At 37.5% G+C, this 22,377-nt stretch overlaps 1 protein-coding gene across 1 annotated transcript in view; it reads right to left on the bottom strand.

Annotated features, from left to right (window-relative positions):
* Positions 1 to 8,736: 8,736 nt before the first annotated feature.
* The window catches only part of ube2o (ubiquitin-conjugating enzyme E2O), a 335,090-nt gene continuing 321,449 nt past the window's right edge, over positions 8,737 to 22,377 (bottom strand). The window contains exons 16-20 of the mRNA XM_081381600.1: positions 14,151 to 14,621; positions 12,914 to 13,050; positions 12,555 to 12,758; positions 10,341 to 10,398; positions 8,737 to 9,727 (exon numbers count right to left, since the gene is read on the bottom strand). Of these exons, the coding sequence (XP_081237726.1) occupies positions 8,973 to 9,727; positions 10,341 to 10,398; positions 12,555 to 12,758; positions 12,914 to 13,050; positions 14,151 to 14,621 (1,625 nt within the window). The 3' untranslated portion in view covers positions 8,737 to 8,972. The remainder of the gene's footprint in view (positions 9,728 to 10,340; positions 10,399 to 12,554; positions 12,759 to 12,913; positions 13,051 to 14,150; positions 14,622 to 22,377) is intronic.

Genomic DNA, 22,377 nt, shown 5'->3' on the forward strand with positions numbered 1-22,377 from the left:
CTGTATAATGAAAGTAGAGACTGGGGCTACTCCAAAATAAATAAAAGTAGCCCATCTGACAAATGCATTGCATCAAAAGTCTTTTGAAGCCATAATAGCTTTTTAATGTGACAACTTGAATTTTAATTAAAATTTTGTTTATTTACTGAAAATATTTCCCTCCGCCTTTTACCTAAATCAAATCAGAAGACTTTCATTTGATATGTGCCACGCACAGAGCTACTGCACCATATGCAATGTACTTGGAATATAGTGCATTAATAATATGAACTACTTTTATAATGCTTTCGTGGTGTTTATTTTGTCATTTTGGGAGTTTGATAGACCCTTCAACCTTTCACTTAAGTTATATGAAAAAGCCTTTTGTGTTCCATGAACAAAGTGATACCGGTTCGGAACAATGTTGAAGGTGACTAAATGTCAATTTCCATTTTTGATTTCAGAATGTGTGACTATTCTGTAATGCTGCAGTGCTATAACTATAGCAAATTTAATCTTAAGCAGGCTGCTGGACTGAGTTTTGTATTACTTGTGTGCATATACTGTATTGGTCAATTATCAATTATTGATCAGTTTTGAAATATGAACTTTCCTTTCTGTGCTGTGTATGTTTTTAAACAACTTGCTAATTTCTTTGCAAAAATGTATTTGCTAATCGATTATATTGCTCAGCATTGCTGTGTAATGATTGTGACTTCTTTAGATTTCTTAGTTTTGCACTATAAATTGAATATCTAATGTATTACGATATAAATGCTTCAAAATCTTTGATGTGCCTTAACATTGTGAAATCATCATCTTGTACTAAGTGAATGTTACAACAATCAGATATATTTTAGTATAATTTAGTAAGTCAAGATTTGAATATATTAATATTAGTATGTTAGGGACAGGGAATAAAGTTGTCTGATAGGAAAGTGGAAGTAACATTGGTTACCTATTAAATCAATGTATCCTAACAATACTACAGAGTTCAAAATTGATGTCAGAGCAGATTTAATGCTCAACTCCATGTTTTTGGAATAAGTGGCTGACTCATTTTCTACTGTTTAAAGTCATGTTATATTGTCTGAATAATCTATATTTTCACTCAATTTTTCTATTGGAAAGTCAAAGCAGAGAGAGCATTTCTCTTTATTTTTTGAATAAAAGTTTGTTTAAATGCATGTTTGTTCTTCCAATGCATGATAAATTCCCAATAAAAAGAAATGAATACTTAAGTACAAAACAGGATAATTCACATTATTTTCCCATGGTTCTGTTTGCAAAGTTTAATGCTTCACTTTTTACATTTAGTGCAACCAAAACAAAATAAAAATTACAAATGAAGCAAAAAATAAATAAAGAATAATACAAAACACACTCTGCGACACACCCCAAGCATTCACATGTTCACTTTTCTGTTAAATCTATATATTATATGCATTTCTATTCTCAATATTAAATAAGTAAATAAATAAAATAAATTACTAGAAATAAAAGGGAGGGAGTGTTATATAAAAATGTAGTTAATAATATATATTCCTTTATTTTATGGAATATTCTTTGATTTTAGAGTTGCACAAATCTTTTCAAAATGTATACATTTGCTCTTAATTTAATGTTATCCTCTCCATAATGTACTTTAGAAACTAAATCTACTCATTTAAAACTGGGGATTCTTGCTTTCTCAAAAAAAATATTGCATTAAAAGCTGTAATTCTCAGCATTCTAAATAAGTATACATCATCTTTAATAAGTAGCATAGGTCCTATACCCAAAACTATATTTTGTATCTTTATATATTTAGTTTCTTAAAATAAACTTCCCTGAATTATAGGCTACTTCACTGAAGTACTTCTGTTCGCTAGAAGTTCAGTGCAACTTATCCAACATCCTAAAGATAAATTATTATAATTAGAAGATATTTCTAGTGTTATAAAATATCGCATATTAACCCTCATGCCCTATTCACATAACAGCCCTTAATTGTTCGTTCATGGACAAATGTGGGCACAGAGGTCTCAGGTGTGATACAATTTTTCATTTATTATAAATGTTATATCACTGTCTTCGATAAAATTTATTCTATCCATTTATGGTGTTTTTTTTTATTTTGGGGGTATTTTTGAATTTATTTACCTCTAAAATACCACATTTTCTTTGTAAATTATGCTTATTTTTATGTTATTTTTTAATATTTATTTAACTACATTAAAAATATCATTCCACTAAGTTCTGAGAGTTAAAACCTAAAGATGAAGTGTTTTTGCTGTCATCTGGTGTCTTATATTGGTATTAAAAAAAAAAACAATAATATCAATAGCCACTAGATGGCTATAGTACTCAATGGCTGCATATAGGCTGTGAACTCTATGTGCATATAACTCTATGAACCACTATATCAAATTAATTTGACCTCTTAAGTTTTTGACTATCACAAGTTAAAATTGTAATTTAAAAAAATATATCTGTTAGGTGAGACAAAGATGCCAAAATATGCTTAGATAAATATGACAATAGCACTTTGATCTGACTCTGAAGTGTGCCTGAGTGTGTGCATGAGGGTGATGAGCCAGATGGATGATTGGATCATACCAAAAAACATGGGCTCATTCAATTCTTTGTTTTTGTATGTGTGAGTTTTTATTTAAAAAAAAAAAAAAGAGCCCATCTCTGTCATAGGCTCATTGAATGTATTGTTTGTGTTTGTGTGTGTGTGTGTGTGTGTGTGTGTGTGTGTGTGTGTGAGAGAGAGAGAGGGTGATGAGCCAGGGGGATGATTGGATCATACCAAAAAACATGGTCAGACGTTAGGTGTGTTCGACATCGGCTGCGGCTGGATGTATCCGATCAGCGAGAGTAGCCGCGTGCAGGCGGGGAGGAGCTGCAAACGGAGACGTGAAGTCGGACACTTTCTGGGTCCCGTAGTGACCGCTCACGTGGTGTTTGCATACTTTACCACAGCTGAAGTGAAATAAATGCAATATTTGCCAAATAATGTTTCAGAGACATTTTCATTCAATACTTTATGTACTGCTTCTTACAGCGTCTGTTTGAACAAGAATAAAGTTCAACATAAGCTACTATCAATGAAGTGGAGTCTACGTTTTTAATCAGTTTTATTTTGATAAACATGACACAATATAACATCGCAACTACATGAAAAGAGTGTTTACTGTTATAAAAAACTGATTTGTGCGCTTTAGAGGAACTAAAGGTGTTTGAATAAACACGCAACACATGTGATCGTTGTCATGCAATGGATTTGGCCAATCGTGGAACGGCTGTGTCCTCATCAGCCCTCGTGAAGCCCAGTGCAGCCGCTCTTGAGAAGCTGCGCTGGCTGAGTTCTCCGGCTACTCTCGAATCGCTCTCGCGGTACTTTGATGGCATACGTCACAGTCACGTGGCGTCGGCGCTGGATCAAGTCGGACAAAATTTCTAACCGGCATGCACTGCTTCAAGTCAGCCGCCGATCGGTCTGCGCAGAGCTGCATGAAGTCGAACAAGCCTATTGGCTCATTCAATTCTTTGTTTTTGTATGTGTGAGTGAGTTTTTATATATATATATAAAAAGCCCAGCTCTGTCATAGGCTCATTGAATGCATTGTTTTTGTGTGTGTTTGTGTGTGTGTGTGTGTATGAGTGAGAGTTTTTGCCATGTTGAGAATGTTGTACAGGATCAGCCCTTCATTTGTGTGTATGTTAGATATACATTGTATTGGATTTATTGATTTTTTTTTTTACAAAAAAACAACAAGAATGCTCTATATTACAGTTTTTCCCATTCATTCCTATGGGTGCCCATTTTTGTCCACGAACAGACAATTAAGAAGTTTTTTTTTTCCACCCACTTAACACTGTAGAATCGAGTCATTTTTTTGTGTGTGTGTTCAGGTGGCAAACTTAGGAAAAGTAGCCAAGTCTTGTACCGCTCAGATCAAGGGAAGTATTTTTTAAAAATAAATCAAAATAATTTTGTCCACATTTGTCCCCAATAGGGTTTTAGGGTTAATTTTCCAAGCAAAATGTATATTTTAGTTAGAATTATTGCGCTCCTATTTGGCGCGCATGCGCGCAGCAGCGCTCGTTCAATATGAAAATTAGCAGCAAAATGGATACATTTGCATGACTTTCTAACATTTACAGATGGAGAATATAACTGTAAAATGTCCGTTTTGAACTAAGGGGGGGGGGGGGGGGGGGGGGCATGTCACAAACGCATAAAACAGCACAAAATATACGCTGTTTGATGGTGGATCGATTTGATCCACGATCGACCTCTAGGGCTGCTTCAGAAACGCGTGCACACGCAATTATCTAGACTAGATAAACCTGGATCAAATTAGTGAGATTGCGTGAGCTTCAATTACCTTTTATGAAACCACTTTAGCCCCAACTCATTTGTTAGGCTCATTCAAGTCCGGTTTTGGAGTTTAATCCCCGCTTTTCTAAGCGTCTTTTATGGAACAGCCCCCAGGTGACAATAACAGGACAAGACATTACTCACCGTGTTTGTTGACTGATTCTTACTCACCTGAGCTTTTTATGAACTCAAAGGCGCGGACGCGCGAGAGAAAAATAAATAAATAAAAATAGCTGAGCGCACGGGTGGCGCGTTAACAGGCTAGCGAATTACTAGCGTTTTGTGCTAGTAGTACTAATAACAGAAGCTAGCGATGTCAGGTTAATCTGAGATGTTGGGTAAAATGTAGTAGTATAAACAACTAGAAATGGTAGTAAATGGTTCAAAACAAAGAAATACAAGGCTAAGACGGAGCTTACAGCACCGAAGCAAACAAACACACTCACAGCAGGCAGCGAGGCAGACAGGAGCAATCGATCAGCAAGGAGCAATCGAACATACACACACACACACCAAGTGAAAGTGAAGGCTCTGCGGCTTGAACCATACTCACCAAAAGGGATCATTACTGTGGATGGAGATCTGGTAAAATATGGACCGGTACAGGCACAAATTCATTGCAGCCTTGCAAAACTCATAGCTGGATGACTAAACAGATATGGTGCTGGCAGAGTTGTTCTTTTCTGTATAATGAAAGTAGAGACTGGGGCTACTCCAAAATAAATAAAAGTAGCCCATCTGACAAATGCATTGCATCAAAAGTCTTTTGAAGCCATAATAGCTTTTTAATGTGACAACTTGAATTTTAATTAAAATTTTGTTTATTTACTGAAAATATTTCCCTCCGCCTTTTACCTAAATCAAATCAGAAGACTTTCATTTGATATGTGCCACGCACAGAGCTACTGCACCATATGCAATGTACTTGGAATATAGTGCATTAATAATATGAACTACTTTTATAATGCTTTCGTGGTGTTTATTTTGTCATTTTGGGAGTTTGATAGACCCTTCAACCTTTCACTTAAGTTATATGAAAAAGCCTTTTGTGTTCCATGAACAAAGTGATACCGGTTCGGAACAATGTTGAAGGTGACTAAATGTCAATTTCCATTTTTGATTTCAGAATGTGTGACTATTCTGTAATGCTGCAGTGCTATAACTATAGCAAATTTAATCTTAAGCAGGCTGCTGGACTGAGTTTTGTATTACTTGTGTGCATATACTGTATTGGTCAATTATCAATTATTGATCAGTTTTGAAATATGAACTTTCCTTTCTGTGCTGTGTATGTTTTTAAACAACTTGCTAATTTCTTTGCAAAAATGTATTTGCTAATCGATTATATTGCTCAGCATTGCTGTGTAATGATTGTGACTTCTTTAGATTTCTTAGTTTTGCACTATAAATTGAATATCTAATGTATTACGATATAAATGCTTCAAAATCTTTGATGTGCCTTAACATTGTGAAATCATCATCTTGTACTAAGTGAATGTTACAACAATCAGATATATTTTAGTATAATTTAGTAAGTCAAGATTTGAATATATTAATATTAGTATGTTAGGGACAGGGAATAAAGTTGTCTGATAGGAAAGTGGAAGTAACATTGGTTACCTATTAAATCAATGTATCCTAACAATACTACAGAGTTCAAAATTGATGTCAGAGCAGATTTAATGCTCAACTCCATGTTTTTGGAATAAGTGGCTGACTCATTTTCTACTGTTTAAAGTCATGTTATATTGTCTGAATAATCTATATTTTCACTCAATTTTTCTATTGGAAAGTCAAAGCAGAGAGAGCATTTCTCTTTATTTTTTGAATAAAAGTTTGTTTAAATGCATGTTTGTTCTTCCAATGCATGATAAATTCCCAATAAAAAGAAATGAATACTTAAGTACAAAACAGGATAATTCACATTATTTTCCCATGGTTCTGTTTGCAAAGTTTAATGCTTCACTTTTTACATTTAGTGCAACCAAAACAAAATAAAAATTACAAATGAAGCAAAAAATAAATAAAGAATAATACAAAACACACTCTGCGACACACCCCAAGCATTCACATGTTCACTTTTCTGTTAAATCTATATATTATATGCATTTCTATAGTCATGACTTCTGTACAGAGAATTCAGGCTACAAATCATGTTTATTAGTTTACCAATACAGGCCACTGTGGAAATGTTTACATTGTACAGTCAAGTCTCATGTAGCCGTTAAGGCTTAAAGCAACGTTACATGCTTTGGCTGTTATCTCTCCTCATAATGGTTTGATTAAATTCATAGTATATTACACACACACAAAATAATTCCTAGTTTAAAGTGGATGTCTGATTCTCGCTTGAAACTTAGCTTCACATGTAGGAAATGTTCTAAAAACAAATCATGGAGGGCTGAACTGGTGAAAAAGAGTTAGAGGAAGAGAGACTTGCAATTTAATCAGTTAACAGAGCAAATGTGCATATGAAACAATTTGATAAACCTTTTTTTCTCTCCAAATACCAAACTGTAATAAGCTACAAATTCAAGAGAAAAAGTAGAAATTAAATCATTTGATCTAAAACAACTCAAAAATATTACTGGCAGCGACTTAGCATGGAAACATGTATGAGAATTTCTTAAGATGGCACAAAGCCATCAGTCAGAAATTTCTTTTTGTTTTTTTTAAAAGACTTGAATGCTAACGTGCAGAAAAACATCAGCAGTATATTACATCTACACATCTGCCAATCAGCCCAATAGCCAAACTACAGCAAGAAAGTATGCTGGCTAGAAAAAAAGACTCATAACTCCAGAAGAAACATGATATGCCTTCCAGTAGTAACAAGTGTAATTATATGCATTCACTTTTGTGCAAAACTAAGAAAATTATGAGGATCTATTACATGTAAAACTTGTGTCTGTGGGCTGTGCTTAATTACAGCTCACCTGATGTTGATGTAAACAAAAGAATGAGGTCGGAACTGTTAGTTCTGAAACTAGTCTGCTGCCTCCTAGTGGTCTGGAGAACCACAGCACCAGGATTAACATGAAGCTTTTTCTAAATCACAGCCTCTAAATCATGTCACAAAGATACATATGATATCAGGAAAAAGTTGATTAAATCGTGTATCAAACAAAACAAAAATGTATATAAGCAAATACACAAATAAACCATTTCAGTTGTTGAAAGAATATGACTTAGATTGTGCTTGTAAAAATAATAATTAGTAACATTTATGCCTCTCCACCATAACTAGTATCATGACTTGGCCCCTTAATAGAAAATGACAATGCAGTAAAAAGGGAACCCTAGGTTCAAGCTTGAAATCAGTTTTAAGGCAACAATGCTGGACAGAGGAAAGAGTTAGGAATAGAAACGGTGAAACTCGTCAGTGTTCAAACCAGAGACCTTCATGCAAGCAAAGCTCAAAAAAAAAAAAAAAAAAAAAAAACACTGTCTGCCAAACCTCTTCAAATGATTAGTTGACTCTGGGTTCCTTCTCACATGTACAGAAGACTAACCTACCAAAGGTCCCATTGTCTATTCACAAATGTGTAAACTGGATTTATGATATATATCTTTCTGGTGAAAGTGTAAGAAAAGATGTAAATAATATTACTGTACAGAGAATACTAGCTAGTAAAGTTGAAAATATTTCTGTTGTACCATGGAGTTTAAGGGAGAGGGAAAGGGGATGTTAGATTCCAGTTTTAAGAGTCAAGAGACACACTTAGTGTGTCTGGTTGCTTTTTGATTTTTAAATGTAAACTTGACACTCAACTTTCATATGATTTCGGTGCAAAACACTAGCAGGAATGATCAGGCTCTGTACAGTATAAATGACTGGGCAGTTGTACAACTGTCTTTTTTGGATCAAAAAGCAAGTCACCAACACCTTTAAAAGAATGATGATATTGATCAAGACTGAAAAGCAAATGCAACATATACAGTAAAGCAGCACTACATTTGGAAATATGGACCAAAGAGGAAGTCACGCTTGGAAATATAGTTATTTGATGAACCAAGGACTAAAAAATTAAATAAAAAATAAAAATAAATGGGGGGCACATCTGTTCTGAAACTTCATCCTTACTCCTTTTTTCTGCAAGCGAACTTTCTTCCACTTGTGCAAATCAATATGTGGTGACAGTCTGGTGGTAATCCCATCAAAAAAAAAAAAAAAAAAAAATTAACAGTAGCAAAGGACAACACCTAAGACCAATAGGAGTATCCCTCTGGCACGGTTTATAACCACAAATCTTGAAAAATAAGTCAAAACACAACAAAAGATTCAGTCATGCCTTCAGTATCTCTTAATGTCTCATATCTGTCCATACTTCCCTGAGAGAGCGGTGTGACGGCAGAGTTGTTGTCAGGGAAACAAGATAGAAGCATATGATATTTCAACATTGTTTAATACAAACAAATAATATGTGCTGCCACCCCATGACCAATGAGAGGCAACAGCAAACAAAGCAACTAAAGATGTGCTACAACGCAATTAACAAAGGGAACATTTACAGCCTGATGAGGAGATCCAAGTTCCTTGCCAAGGGTTAAAGGGGAAAAACACAGCTCTTGGGTTGAATAAACCGGGAGAAAAGAAAAAAGGGAAAATTAAGCTGGAGGGCAATTATTTGTTTTCTGGGTATTCAGGAACGCCAGCAGCTGTAAGAGTAGCTCGATACTGCTGCAAAACTACACACATGCTCTTTACAAAGCCTTTGGAAAGAGGGAAGAGTGGGAATCCAATATCTGGATAGCCACTGCGCTCTGGTAGGAAGCTCCGATAGCTCTTTCTCCGTTTCTTTGGTCTCACAGCCGGCTGAGACTCCTGACATGGTTTTACACTTTGAGATGTCACAAAACCAGATGCCCCTTCAAAACCTTCTGGTTTTTCTGATCCTGCACCACCCACCACTGAGCTATCACAATCAGAGTTCTGGCTCAGGTCCCGTTGCCTGGCTGATCCAGGAGGTAAACTGGGCCCCACTGTGGAAGGACTGAGACCCGAGTCCTCAAGCTCCTCTTCACTTCGCACATCCTGTTTGCTTGGGCTACTGTGGGCCAGAGCTGAGGGGATCTCCTCCAAAGGTTCTGCATGGAGGCTGCCAACCCCACATCGTGAAGCACGGTCGGTCACTGCCCCATCCAAATCTAGCCAGGACTCCAGCCGATGGACCAGCCGCCAGCCATTGCAGGCAAAGTGCTCACAGATCTCCTGCTGAAAGACCTCCACAGGCTGCTGGAGAAGTAGAGTCATTGACTGCACCATCTTAATGAGTGCCATTTCATTGTAGCAGCGACTGTTCTCGTAACCCTCTTGAAGTCCTCTGTCACTGTCAAAGCCAGCCTCATTATAGTATGGCTCATTGACAAGGATCAGACCTAAAGTGGTGGAGACAAAATACACTTAAAAATGTTAGAATTATGTTATTGTTATTAATAGCAAATATTCTTAATGTTATTAATAGCAAAAAACAAACAAACAGGAGTGCCTCTAATGAAATCATACAATTAAAATTACATTTAATAATTTAAGTTTCAAATAAACACATTTCCAAAGCCTGACCCTCCAAAAGTGATACTTAAAGGAATAGTTCACCCAAATATAAAAATTCTGTTATCATTTACTCTTTGACTTTCATCAAAATATATACTTTACTATTTCACAGATGACAGAATGTTGGAAACCAAACAGTTTTGGTCCCCATTGTATGGACCAAAAAATAAATAAAATTGAGACATTTCTCAAAATATCTTCTATTATGTTACACAGAAGAAAAAAAGTTTTGGAACGACATAAGGGTGAATAAATGATGACAGATGAAATATCCTTTTAATGTAGATGATATTAAATGAATAGTAGGGCTACTACTGCACTAATCACAAGATCCCTTATGGTTTTCAACCTAAATATGGGTTTAAACCTAAATAAAGGTTGAAAAATTACCACAAAAAATATACTCTATGTTTTATACTATATAAATTTTTAATTAACCTTGTATAGAGATAAGCACTTGCAGTAGACTGGATTTGCTGGTCCATCTTTCAGTACCCTGTGAAAGGAGACATAACAAAAATCACACGTCAGCATTGACCAATAATCATACAATGCAATTAAGGGCATCAAGGATTTGGTGATAAAGCCAAATTGTGCTTTTCATGAATCATATTAACAGAGTGGTCAATAAAATAATCAAAATGTATCTTTTGAAGTAAAAGAGTTTGATATTTGAAAAAAAAAAAAAAATTCCTACTACTTAATTCTGAAAAAACAGAGATTCTAATTATTGGACAAAAAAAACTTCCTCACGTAATAACTTAGAATACTGTCTAACACTTGATGGCTGCTCTGTCAAGTCCTCGTCGTCGGTTAGGAACCTGGGTGTGCTCTTTGATACCAATCTTTCATTTGAAAGTCATGGTGTCTATTATCTGTAAATCCACATTTTTTCATTTTAAAAATATTTCTAAATTATGTCATATGCTCTCAATGAAAAATGAAGAACAATTAGTTCATGACATCAAGGCTAGATTATTGTAATGCTATTATGGGTGGTTGCCCTGCACGCTTAAAAAACAAACTACAGCTGGTCCAAAATGCAGCAGCTAGAGTTTTTACCAGAACCAGGAAGTATGACCATATTAGCCCGGTTCTGTCAACACTGCATTGGCTCCCTATTAAACAAAGTACAAATTTAAAAATATTGCTGATTACTTACAAACTACTAAATGGTTTAGCTCCCCAGTACTTGAGCGAGCTCTTAACGCATTATAGTCCGTCACGTCTATTGCGATCTCAAAATTCCGGCCAGTTGGTAATACTTAGAATATCAAAATCGACTGCTGGCGGTAGATCCTTTTCCTATTTAGCACAAAAACTTTGGAACAATCTTCCTAACATTGTCCGGGAAGCAGACACACTCTGTCAGTTCAAATCTAGACTAAAAACATCTCTTTTGACCTAGCATACACATAGCGCATTATAGACTTCTATAATTCAATGTTAGGCTGCATAGATTCGGTCAGCCGGAACCGGGAACGCTCCCCATAAATCCTGATGTACTTGTTACATCATAAGAAGGATGGCGTCTACGCTAATATTAGTCTCTCTGTTTATCCGACGTTTACCGCAGTCCGCCGGATCCAGGCCGTATCCAGATCTGATGAAGGACCTGCGTCTGGACACGATGACAACGCAGTCCTGAAGTGTCAACCAGTCCCTCCCCTGTGAAGGCCTCCTTCCCTTTACCTCAGTACAGATAAAATGTTGTTGGGATAATTCCAATTCGCATGGCTACGTAGACGCGACAAAAAAATCCTGTATTATAAAAGGCCAGACAAGTAGTTTATTGAGGGTTGATTTGTAAAGAAGGACTAAACGCCTGTGCACATGTATATTCAAACGCGCATACCTTTGGACTGAACACGTAATGCGCATGTGCACGTAATGCGCATCTGTGTTTTTGCGGGTTTGCGTTTTTGAGGTTTGCGCAGAGATAACGGATAATCGTTTGCACCTTCGAACCTATTTCAGGGAGTGCATTCTCGAGACACCAGGCACTGTTGTTGTGCGGATGGGCGGCCGGAGCGTGTTAGGGTTTTCCTGTTAGAACGGGGTTGTGTTAGCAGCCCCTAAATTAATAACTAATGATCTTCGCTACGGAAGTGAATCAATCAATCAAAACTAACTTATATCTTAAATTTATAAAAATAACTTTATCCTAGAGCTGTTGTAAAGCCTAGACAAAGTAATTTCCAATTATCACTGTAAAGCTGCTTTGAAACAATCCATATTGTTAAAAGCGCTATATAAATGAAGGTGACTTGATATTATGCATGTACATGGACTTTCAGAACTCAATTTCTTTGTTTTTTTAAACAAGAATACAAACAACACTATTACTAATTTTACCAAATTTCCTAAAGTTTCTACTAATGCTACATAAAATTGTTAGCCACTCATAACATGTTATTCATAGTCTTGCAGATACAATAGCAAAAAAATGGGCCATTTCATTCCAAAGGTCAGAGAGACATTAGAAAATGGTCAAAAGTAACTAATTTGGGATACGACGCCCTGAAAGGACAAAAATGTAATACATGCAACATAGCAACAAAGAAGAATGACCAAAGGGAGTGCAAAGAGGTTGCTAGTTGAAAATCAGAAACATACCAGTCAGAAATTAGAACAGAAAGTAGGTCAGCTCACCTTTCCAATCCAGGTGCCGAGAAGACTGACACAAACCTTCCCATTGTCATAGAGGTTGGGATTAAGTCGGCCACTGCACTGAGACAGGTAACGGAAGAGAGGAGGAACAGCAGGATAGATATTAGGAAGCTGAATATCAAAGAGGAAGAGTCCATCTTCGTAGGGAGTGCGGTTAGGGCCCTTAATGAAAGCTGAGAAAAGATCCTGAAGAAAACAACAGGAAAGGTTAATCGAAGAAAAGAGGAACTTTTGATGGAATTTTCACAATTGTTTTCCATACTTTGTAAAATAAACTAAATGCAACAATCAAAATAAATACTAGGAAGTTCATAAATATGTAGTAAGCAAGAAAAATTTACCATTCTGTCCTCAAAAGTCTTCACCATGATGCCATCGGGCAGAGAGGTGGCCAGCAGGGCCATTTCTTTCCTTACAGTGCTAAAGAACTTCTTTGCCTCTGCTGGCTGGAATTCCATTTTTTTAAAAGAGTGGGTGTCTATGGCAAGAAAGAGGGGGCATTTTTAGATGGCTTCTAGAATGAAACTATCATACAAAGTGCTGTATGAAATTGATGTGATGATTTTTGTTCAAGAAGATATAAATAATTGCCTATTGTTCATATAAGAAGGCACTTTCATGAAAATATACAGTAGCAAGTCAATAATTCTTAGGGCTGCCCCCGACTAAAAATGTTTCTAGTCGACTAGTCGTTCATTTAAGCGATTAGTCAACTAACTGCACGCGTATATTAATAAGTCATATAAATAAATCATGATAATGAGCCTTTAATTGCCTATATATAATACATAGCCTAATCAGCGCTCAAGCGTGTGCATAAAGCTTGCCACAGCGCACCGGCAAAAGTAATGATTATGAATGTGTCGTGAAAAAACAGTTTTTGAAGTTTTCTAAAAATATATTTTTCATGTCTGTGAGGCAAGTATACACTGAATTTTGGTTTATTTTTTTGATGCGCTCAAGTTCACAGAGACCAAGACGACAGAAAGTGCATCCTGTTTGTTTTCTTTATTTTACAAAGGCACAACTTTTTCTTGTTATTGCAAGTTTACACAAATAAAAGTAGAATGATGTTATCTCTCTTATCTGTATGAGCAAAAATGACAGAGTATTTTAAGTTGTTTCCGCTGTTGTCACGGAAAAATGCAAGTGATCGCACCGGCACCTCCATGTCAGATAGTAAAGCGCGCTTTACTCTAGATTCAACACTCTGCACTAACACTTCGATATGCGCCTAATAATAGCACACATGTATCTAGGTTGACGTTGGAGCGAGCAGCCAAGTTACTGACATGTTTCAAATGATAAGCTATATTTGAGGTCATATTTGCCCGACATACTGTAATTGCCACAATGACCCGCCGTTAACGATCTGTCCCTCATGGACTGTGTAATTTTGTCACTTCCTGTGGAGTTTTTTTTTTTTTTCAGTGACTAACCGACTAATAAAATGTTTGGTCGACTAAGGCTTTTCTAGTTGACTAATGATTAGTCGAATATTAGGAGGCAGCCCTAATAATTCTAATGTCATTTAAAAAAAAAAAGAAAAAAGAAAAAAGTTTGGAGTACAGTAAGTACCTGGTGCCCATTCCAAAACAGAAAACACTTCCCCTTTAGCACTGGTGAAGGTGACACCTGGTTTGCCTCCACTCTGCTGACACAAAACTGGTGTGTCACTAGGCCACTCAGAACGCAGAGGCGTCTGTGGTTCAGCTAACACTGGCACCATCACCCTCTCCTCCTCTATAGCAGCCTCCATTTTATCTTCTTCTACAATGGCCACATTGTCTAGAGTCTTTTTCAGGTTTTCCTGAAGTTTCTTAATATCATCCAGAAAGCGTTTTTCTTTTGTGGGTTTGGCATCAGCAGGGGTTGTGGCAGCAGTTGCGGCTGATGGTTCGGCAGTGGGTGAAGTGGGTGATCCGGTCCAGAGCTGCTCAACAGTCATGTTCTTTAAACTTTCTAAAATCTTTAGGGCTTCTTTAAGCTCACGAAATCCCCGTGGTGGAGTCTCTTTACTGGGCTTCTCTTCAGGCGCAGCAACTCCACCTATGCAAGGAAAAATAATTAGCCTTTAGGTGAAAACACCAATTGCAACATCAAAGACAGACAACACTGATGTCCAGGGCCATTAACTAGTGGGAAAAAGTGGGTTTGGACAGCAATGTTCCCCCACCAAATAAACTGTACAAGGGGCCCAGAAAACCTAGTGATGCCACTGATGTATTTTTTTAGGGGTTCAAGCACGAAGTGCTGAAACCCTATTGTAATTGTACTGATTTTTATTAGGGGTTCAAGCATGAAATGCTGAAACCCTATTGTAATTGTACTAATTTTTAGGGGTTCAAGCACGAAGTGCTGAAACCCTATTGTAATTGTCCTGATTTTTAGGGGTTCAAGCACGAAGTGCTGAAACCCTATTGTAATTGTCCTGATTTTTATTATTATTATTCTCCTGTAAAACGCATTGTGCAGCCCAAACCGTAAGTGCTGGAGACTTGAAACTTTGCCAGATGGTAGTACAAAAATCGAGGAGAGGTTATCAAATTATGACCCAGATTGGCCCATAGATGGCGCTATAATGACCAAATTTACTAAATTGCTCATAACTCCTAGACAGTTTGTCCTAGATTCTCAGATTTTAGCATGACTGTGATCCCTGGCTCCAGACGGACAAAATGGCTATCTCCAAATTCAGATTCGGACCCAAAAAATGTTATGGGCGATTTTGTCCAAAACCTACTTTTGCGAACTAGTCCTAGGTTTTTGGCCCAATCGGAACCAGACCAGTCTAGCACAGTTCTCTGGAGTCTCACGATTGGCCTATAGGTGGCGCTATAGCAACAAAAAGCGTGAAACTGGTCATAACTCCTAGACCGTCTGTCCTAGACTCAAGTGTCTTATATCAATGGAATCCAGACCTAATGGCGAACAAAACTTATATCTCCGATTTCATTTCCGGTATGCAAATTTTTCCGCCATTTTGAATTTTCTCAAAAACCTACTTTTGCAAATTAGTCCTAGGTTTTTCGTTCGATCGGAACCAAACCAGTGCAGAAATGTTCTCTGGAGTCGGAAGATCAATAATTATCAAAAAAACGTCGATATTTTGATTCAAAGTCGCTAGGGGGCTCAAAATGAACGTTGTGAGAGGAGCCTATTTTACTAAAATGTCTATAACTCAAAAAGTTAATGAGATAGCTTCACCAAACTTGGTACACATATGTAGGAGTTCAATCTGGGGTCACAATAAAAAAATCCCGACGATTGAACACTAGGTGGCGTTATAACATGAAAAAAACATAAAAAGGGCTATAACCACCTGACCGTTAGTCCGATTGACTTGAAAATTGGTATGCAGTGTCTTGGTCCAAGGTGCCATGTATGTCTATGAGGACATTGACGTATCTCAAAAAACATGGCCGCCATTGGCCAATTAAGTCGAGCACCTATTAGACAAGGTTAACGGAGGCCGATTGGAATGAAACTCGATGGGCATGTTCGACTTATGGCCCTAGAGGTCTGTAAAAATTTTGAAAGAAATCGGCCACTAGTTGGCGCTAACGAGTTTTATGGCTCTGTAATCACAAGGTGTTACAAATATACACACAATTTGAATATCATTTGATAGATCTCCTCATCCTGAACAACTTTGCCTCAAGAACCATTGGTGTCAATCAAACCATTCATTAAATATTTGCAAATATGTTAAAAACCTACTTTTGCGAACTAGTCCTAGGTTTTTCGCCCGATCGGAACCAGACCAGTCTAGGACAATTCTCTGGACTCTCTAGATCAATAATTATCAAAAATAAGTTGAACTTTTGCATTTGGATGGCTGTAATAGGGTCATTTAGAAAATGGGCATCGCAAAATACACTAAAAAGCCTATAAATCCTAAATAAAAACTCAGAACTTCACAAAAATTGGTAAGCATATGTGACATAATATCATTAAGAAGCATGCCAAATTTTATGGAGATCGGACGATAGGTGGCGATATAACTTTTAAAAAGTTTAAAACCATATATTTCCTATGGTACATTGCCTGTATTGGCAGTAAATGGTCTTTTTCATCTATTATGTCAGTGGTTACATGCTTGCTAAATAAAACTTAATAACTTTTGATACTTTTGTGCTTAAAGGCCTTAATTGCTTGAACCCCGATAAATGCTGCTTGCAGCTTTAATTATTAGGGGTTCAAGCACGAAGTGCTGAAACCCTATTGTAATTGTCCTGATTTTTAGGGGTTCAAGCACGAAGTGCTGAAACCCTATTGTAATTGTACTGATTTTTATTATTATTATTCCGCCATAAAACGCATCGTGCAGCCAAAACCATAAGGCCCAGAGACTTGAAACTTAGCCAGATGGTAGTACTATTCCTCGCTACTCAGATAGACGGATTCAGCCCAATCGGCCCATAGGTGGCGCTATAGCGATCAAAAATGGGAAACTGCTCATAACTCCTAGTTCGTTAATCGTAGACTCAAGTGTCCTATATCATTGGAATCCGTGGGTCAAGAAGGACAAAACGTATATCTCCGATTTCAATTCCGTCATGATCGATTTTTCGCCATTTTGAATTTGTCAAAAACCTACTTTTGTGAACTAGTCCATGGTTTTTGGCCCAATCCAGACCAGACCAGTCTAGCACAATTCTCTGGACTCTCTAGATCAATAATTATCGAAAAAAAGTTGAACTTTTGCATTTGCCTGGCTGTAACAGGGTCATTTAGGAAAGGGGTGGGACAAAAAAAACACTCAAAAACCTATACAACCTAAGGGAAAACCCCAAACTTCACAAAAATCGATGAGCAGATGTGTCAGAACATGGTGAAGAAGCATGCCAAGTTTCGTGAAGATCGGACAATAGGTGGCGCTATAACTGTCCAAAACGTCTCTTCTTATTAGGGGTTCAAGCATGAAATGCTGAAACTCTATTGTAATTGTACTGATTTTTATTATTAGGGGTTCAAGCACGAAGTGCTGAAACCCTATTGTAATTGTACTGATTTTTATTAGGGGTTCAAGCATGAAATGCTGAAACCCTATTGTAATTGTGCTGATTTTTATTATTAGGGGTTCAAGCATGAAATGCTGAAACCCTATTGTAATTGTGCTGATTTTTATTAGGGGTTCAAGCATGAAATGCTGAAACCCTATTGTAATTGTAAGGATTCGTAAAACGCATCGCGCAGGACAAACCGTAAGGCCTAGAGACTTGAAACCTGGCCAGATGGTAGGCCTCAATTTGGGGACAACCTATCAGAGTATGACCCCGATTGGCCCATAGGTGGCGCTACAGCAACCAAAAGTTCAAAATCGCTCATAACTCTTAGACCGTTTGTCCCAGGATCAAGTGTCTTATATCGTTGGAATCCTTGGCTCAAGGCGGACAAAATGGCTATCTCCGATTTGGATGTAGGCAGGGAAAATTTTTTGCTATGTTGAATTTTGTCCAAAACCTACTTTTGCGAACTAGTCCCTGGTTTTTCGCCCGATCGGAACCAAACCAGTCTAGGACAATTCTCTGGACTCTCTAGATCAATAATTATCAAAAAAAGTTGAACTTTGGCATTTGCGTGGCTGTAACAGGGTCATTTAGAAAAGGGGCGTGGCAAAATACGCTCAAAAGCCTATAAATCCCAAAGGAAAACTCAGAACTTCACCAAAATTGATGAGCATATGTGTCAGAACATGGTGAGGAAGCATGCAGAGTTTCATGGAGATCGGACGATAGGTGGCGCTATAACTGGCAAAAAGCCTTCATTCTTATTAGGGGTTCAAGCATGAAATGCTGAAACCCTATTGTAATTGTAAGGATTCGTAAAACGCATCGCGCAGGACAAACCGTAAGGCCTAGAGACTTGAAACCTGGCCAGATGGTAGGCCTCAATTTGGGGACAACCTATCAAGAGTATGACCCCGATTGGCCCATAGGTGGCGCTACAGCAACCAAAAGTTCAAAATCGCTCATAACTCTTAGACCGTTTGTCCCAGGATCAAGTGTCTTATATCGTTGGAATCCTTGGCTCAAGGCGGACAAAATGGCTATCTCCGATTTGGATGTAGGCAGGGAAAATTTTCCGCTATGTTGAATTTTGTCCAAAACCTACTTTTGCGAACTAGTCCCTGGTTTTTCGCCCGATCGGAACCAAACCAGTCTAGGACAATTCTCTGGACTCTCTAGATCAATAATTATCAAAAAAAAGTTGAACTTTGGCATTTGCGTGGCTGTAACAGGGTCATTTAGAAAAGGGGCGTGGCAAAATACACTCAAAAGCCTATAAATCCCAAAGGAAAACTCAGAACTTCACCAAAATTGATGAGCATATGTGTCAGAACATGGCGAGGAAGCATGCAGAGTTTCATGGAGATCGGACGATAGGTGGCGCTATAACTGGCAAAAAGCCTTCATTCTTATTAGGGGTTCAAGCATGAAATGCTGAAACCCTATTGTAATTGTAAGGATTCGTAAAACGCATCGCGCAGGACAAACCGTTAGGCCTAGAGACTTGAAACCTGGCCAGATGGTAGGCCTCAGTTTGGGGACAACCTATCAGAGTGTGACCCCGATTGACCCATAGGTGGCGCTACAGCAACCAAAAGTTCAAAATCGCACATAACTCTTAGACCGTTTGTCCCAGGATCAAGTGTCTTATATCGTTGAAATCCTTGGCTCAAGGCGGACAAAATGGCTATCTCCGATTTGCTCGCCCTTCCGCGCCAATTTTGAGTAAATTGCATTTTTTGGAAAAACCTATTTTTGCGAACTTCTCCTAGGTTTTTTGCCCGATCGGAACCAAACCACTGCAAGAATATTCTCTGGAGTCTGACAATCAGTAATCATCCAAAAAATTCAAAATTTCAATTAATGGTCGATAAGGGGAACCAAAATATTTGATGGCACCAGGGCCACTTTTACTAAAACGGTTATAAATTGTGAACAGAAAGAGATTTTTTTGCTAAACTTGGGATACATCTTCCTGAGCTCAATCTGAGATCACTTGAAAAAAATCGCAACAATTGTCCACTTGGTGGCACTATAAAATGGTTATAACTTGTGAACGGAAAGAGATATTTTCGCAAAACTTGGGACACATGTTCATGAGCTCATTCTGAGGTCACGTGAAAAAAATCATGACAATTGGCCACTTGGTGGCACTATAAAATGGTTATAACTTGTGAGCGGAAAGAGATATTTTCGCTAAACTTGGGACACATGTTCATAAGCTCAATCTGAGTTGACATGAAAAAAATCGTGACAATTGGCCACTTGGTGGCGCTATAACAGTGAAAAAAATCATAACAATTGCTATAAGCGCACCCAACTGTTAGTCTACTGAAAATTGGCACGCAGTGTCTTTGTCCAGGGTGCCATGATAGTCTATGAGAACATTGGTGTATCTCAAAAAACTCAGTATACGTCATTGGCACAATGCCTTGAAGGAGCCTTAGAAGTTTCAAGCCAGTGTTTTTTCACAGGAGTGACCTCCTAAGACTCCTGAATCCTTGCCGAGTCCAACAATACCAAACATGACAGGTTTCGCCCATAGACTGTAAAAAATATGGACAAAGCGTCTGTGACGTCACCCATAGACTTTCTGCAGAACGGTTTTGAAGCCTTTTATGGGGGGTATGGGCGGCGCCATCTTGGAAAATTTTGGGAAATCCTAACCCCGCCCACCTTATGACGCAGCGCGCGTCACTTAGCTCGCTCTGCTACTCCGGTTATCTCTGTGTATATTTTAGGCAACGAAATATGTTATAAAACACCATACTAACTCTTTTCGTTTTCATTTAAAGAAATCTTAATATTATAGCCACACGAATGTGGTTCAGGCAACGTGTATTGATTATATTCACTGCACATAGTTTGCATATTTATAAAAAAAAACTAAATATAAAACACAAACCTGCCTCTTTTCGTTTTAAATATAATATAAAAATATTAAACATTTTAATATGGTCCAGGCAATATGTGCATTTGTACTAAACAACAGATTTTGCAGTAAACAACATATAGATCATCTTCGTTGTGTTAAAATTTAAAATGACAAAACTCAACCCAGTCTCTTTTTGTTAAATTTCAGTTGTATCAATATTAGCCATTATAAAAGTATAAGTAAAAGGTATAAGAAGCTATACAAATAAAGCAAACAATTCAGTCAAACACACAAAGTCAGCGCTCGATCTAGTCTAACAATACAACAGTAAAGTTAAATAGTTTATAAAGTTATGAAACTTCCCCTCAGCAAAAACGATTGGCCAGGGAACAAATTATAGTTTCACGAAACCAAAAATCGCCCGTTGGATATAGACAAGACGAATTATATCTCATGTTTAACCACTACAGAGACCCCAGGGTCAGCGGCGAACGACTAGCCGAGGAAAAGCTGTTCCAGGCAGGGTACATGCGCCGAGCGCCCGGTCATCATCGCTGGATCTCACAACTGGATAAAATTTTCATAAATCTTTAAATAAACCACAGATTTGAGCTTTAAACAACTACATTCTCGCCTGAAAAACTCTTAAAACTACATTTCATGATACAGAAACCATAGTATTATATTTCAACTGTGTTAAAAAATGGCGCTTCTTATGTTGTCATTCTCCTTGGCGCAGCCTAACCTGTCAATCAAGCTGTCAATCAAAGTTAACCACGCCCTTATTTGTCATACATTTTATATCTAAATACTATCTAAACTAACGAGTTAGAAAAAAATTCACTACCCTCGCCGTTGTCAGGCACTCGGAACCTATCGAAAAATACAATAAAAGTCCATGGGACCAACCTGTAAAAACATGAATTTATGCTGTGAAAACGGACATTTTAACATGGGGGCTATGGACATTTGCTCCCTTTTGGGACCTTCCCCTAGCAGATTTTCGATGTATTGCAGTTTTTCGCACTTCCGGGTAGGCTTCATTTTTCAGATGAGAATGTTGCCCCTTGGTTTCGCCTTATGGTTTTTGTAAGTGTCATTTAGAGCTTTAAAAAATTGTGGTTATCTTCAAAGCCGTTAGTCCGATGAAGACAAAAAAAAAAAAAAAAAGCTAAACAATAACACCAAAATGTTAAAATTATGATAGGGACTGACAAAAAAAATAATTATATCCAATCAATTTCACCCATGGATCATTTTGATGCTCTCACATGTTTGAAACGAACAATTGATGGATTGTGATGAAATTTGTTGAAATTTGAAACCCTGTCCGTAGAGCTAGTAAGTCCCGCCCATCCGTAAAACCCCACTGGACCTCTAGGTTGAAAAATCGTCAATGCAAGTGAATGTAAGAAAATAATTCTTTTCCGGTCCAGTTTGAATTGTGCCATGAATGTGAACATACGTTGTCTGTGAATTTTTTATATCATTTTTCATGTTACGAGTTTGACAGTATATTGTATGATTCTTTGGCTAGCAGTTGTGGAAAAGACATAATGAGAAAGACTACATGTCGCCTATGTGACGTCACCCGATAACACATTTTTCCTTCCACTTGTCAAATCACGGTGCTAATGCTGCGATAATCTATGGAGACAGATCGAGATGCCTGTGTGTTTTGTACCCAAATGTCACCATTCAAACCAAATGGGTTGTTCTTTCTTCAGATTCCCGTCTGATGTAAAAACTAGTTGTAGTCCACAAAGTGCTCTCACACAAAGTCTAACCGTATCAAACTTCTACCCGCTAAATTGTAGCATTCTTCACACGAAAAATTATATTAAAAATTCACAGACAACATATGTTCACATTCATGCCAAAATTCAAACGAGACCAGAAAATAATTATTTTCTCACAT

This window comes from Scardinius erythrophthalmus, assembly GCF_964197995.2.
Source record: "Scardinius erythrophthalmus genome assembly, chromosome: 12".
Classification (NCBI taxonomy): domain Eukaryota; kingdom Metazoa; phylum Chordata; class Actinopteri; order Cypriniformes; family Leuciscidae; genus Scardinius; species Scardinius erythrophthalmus.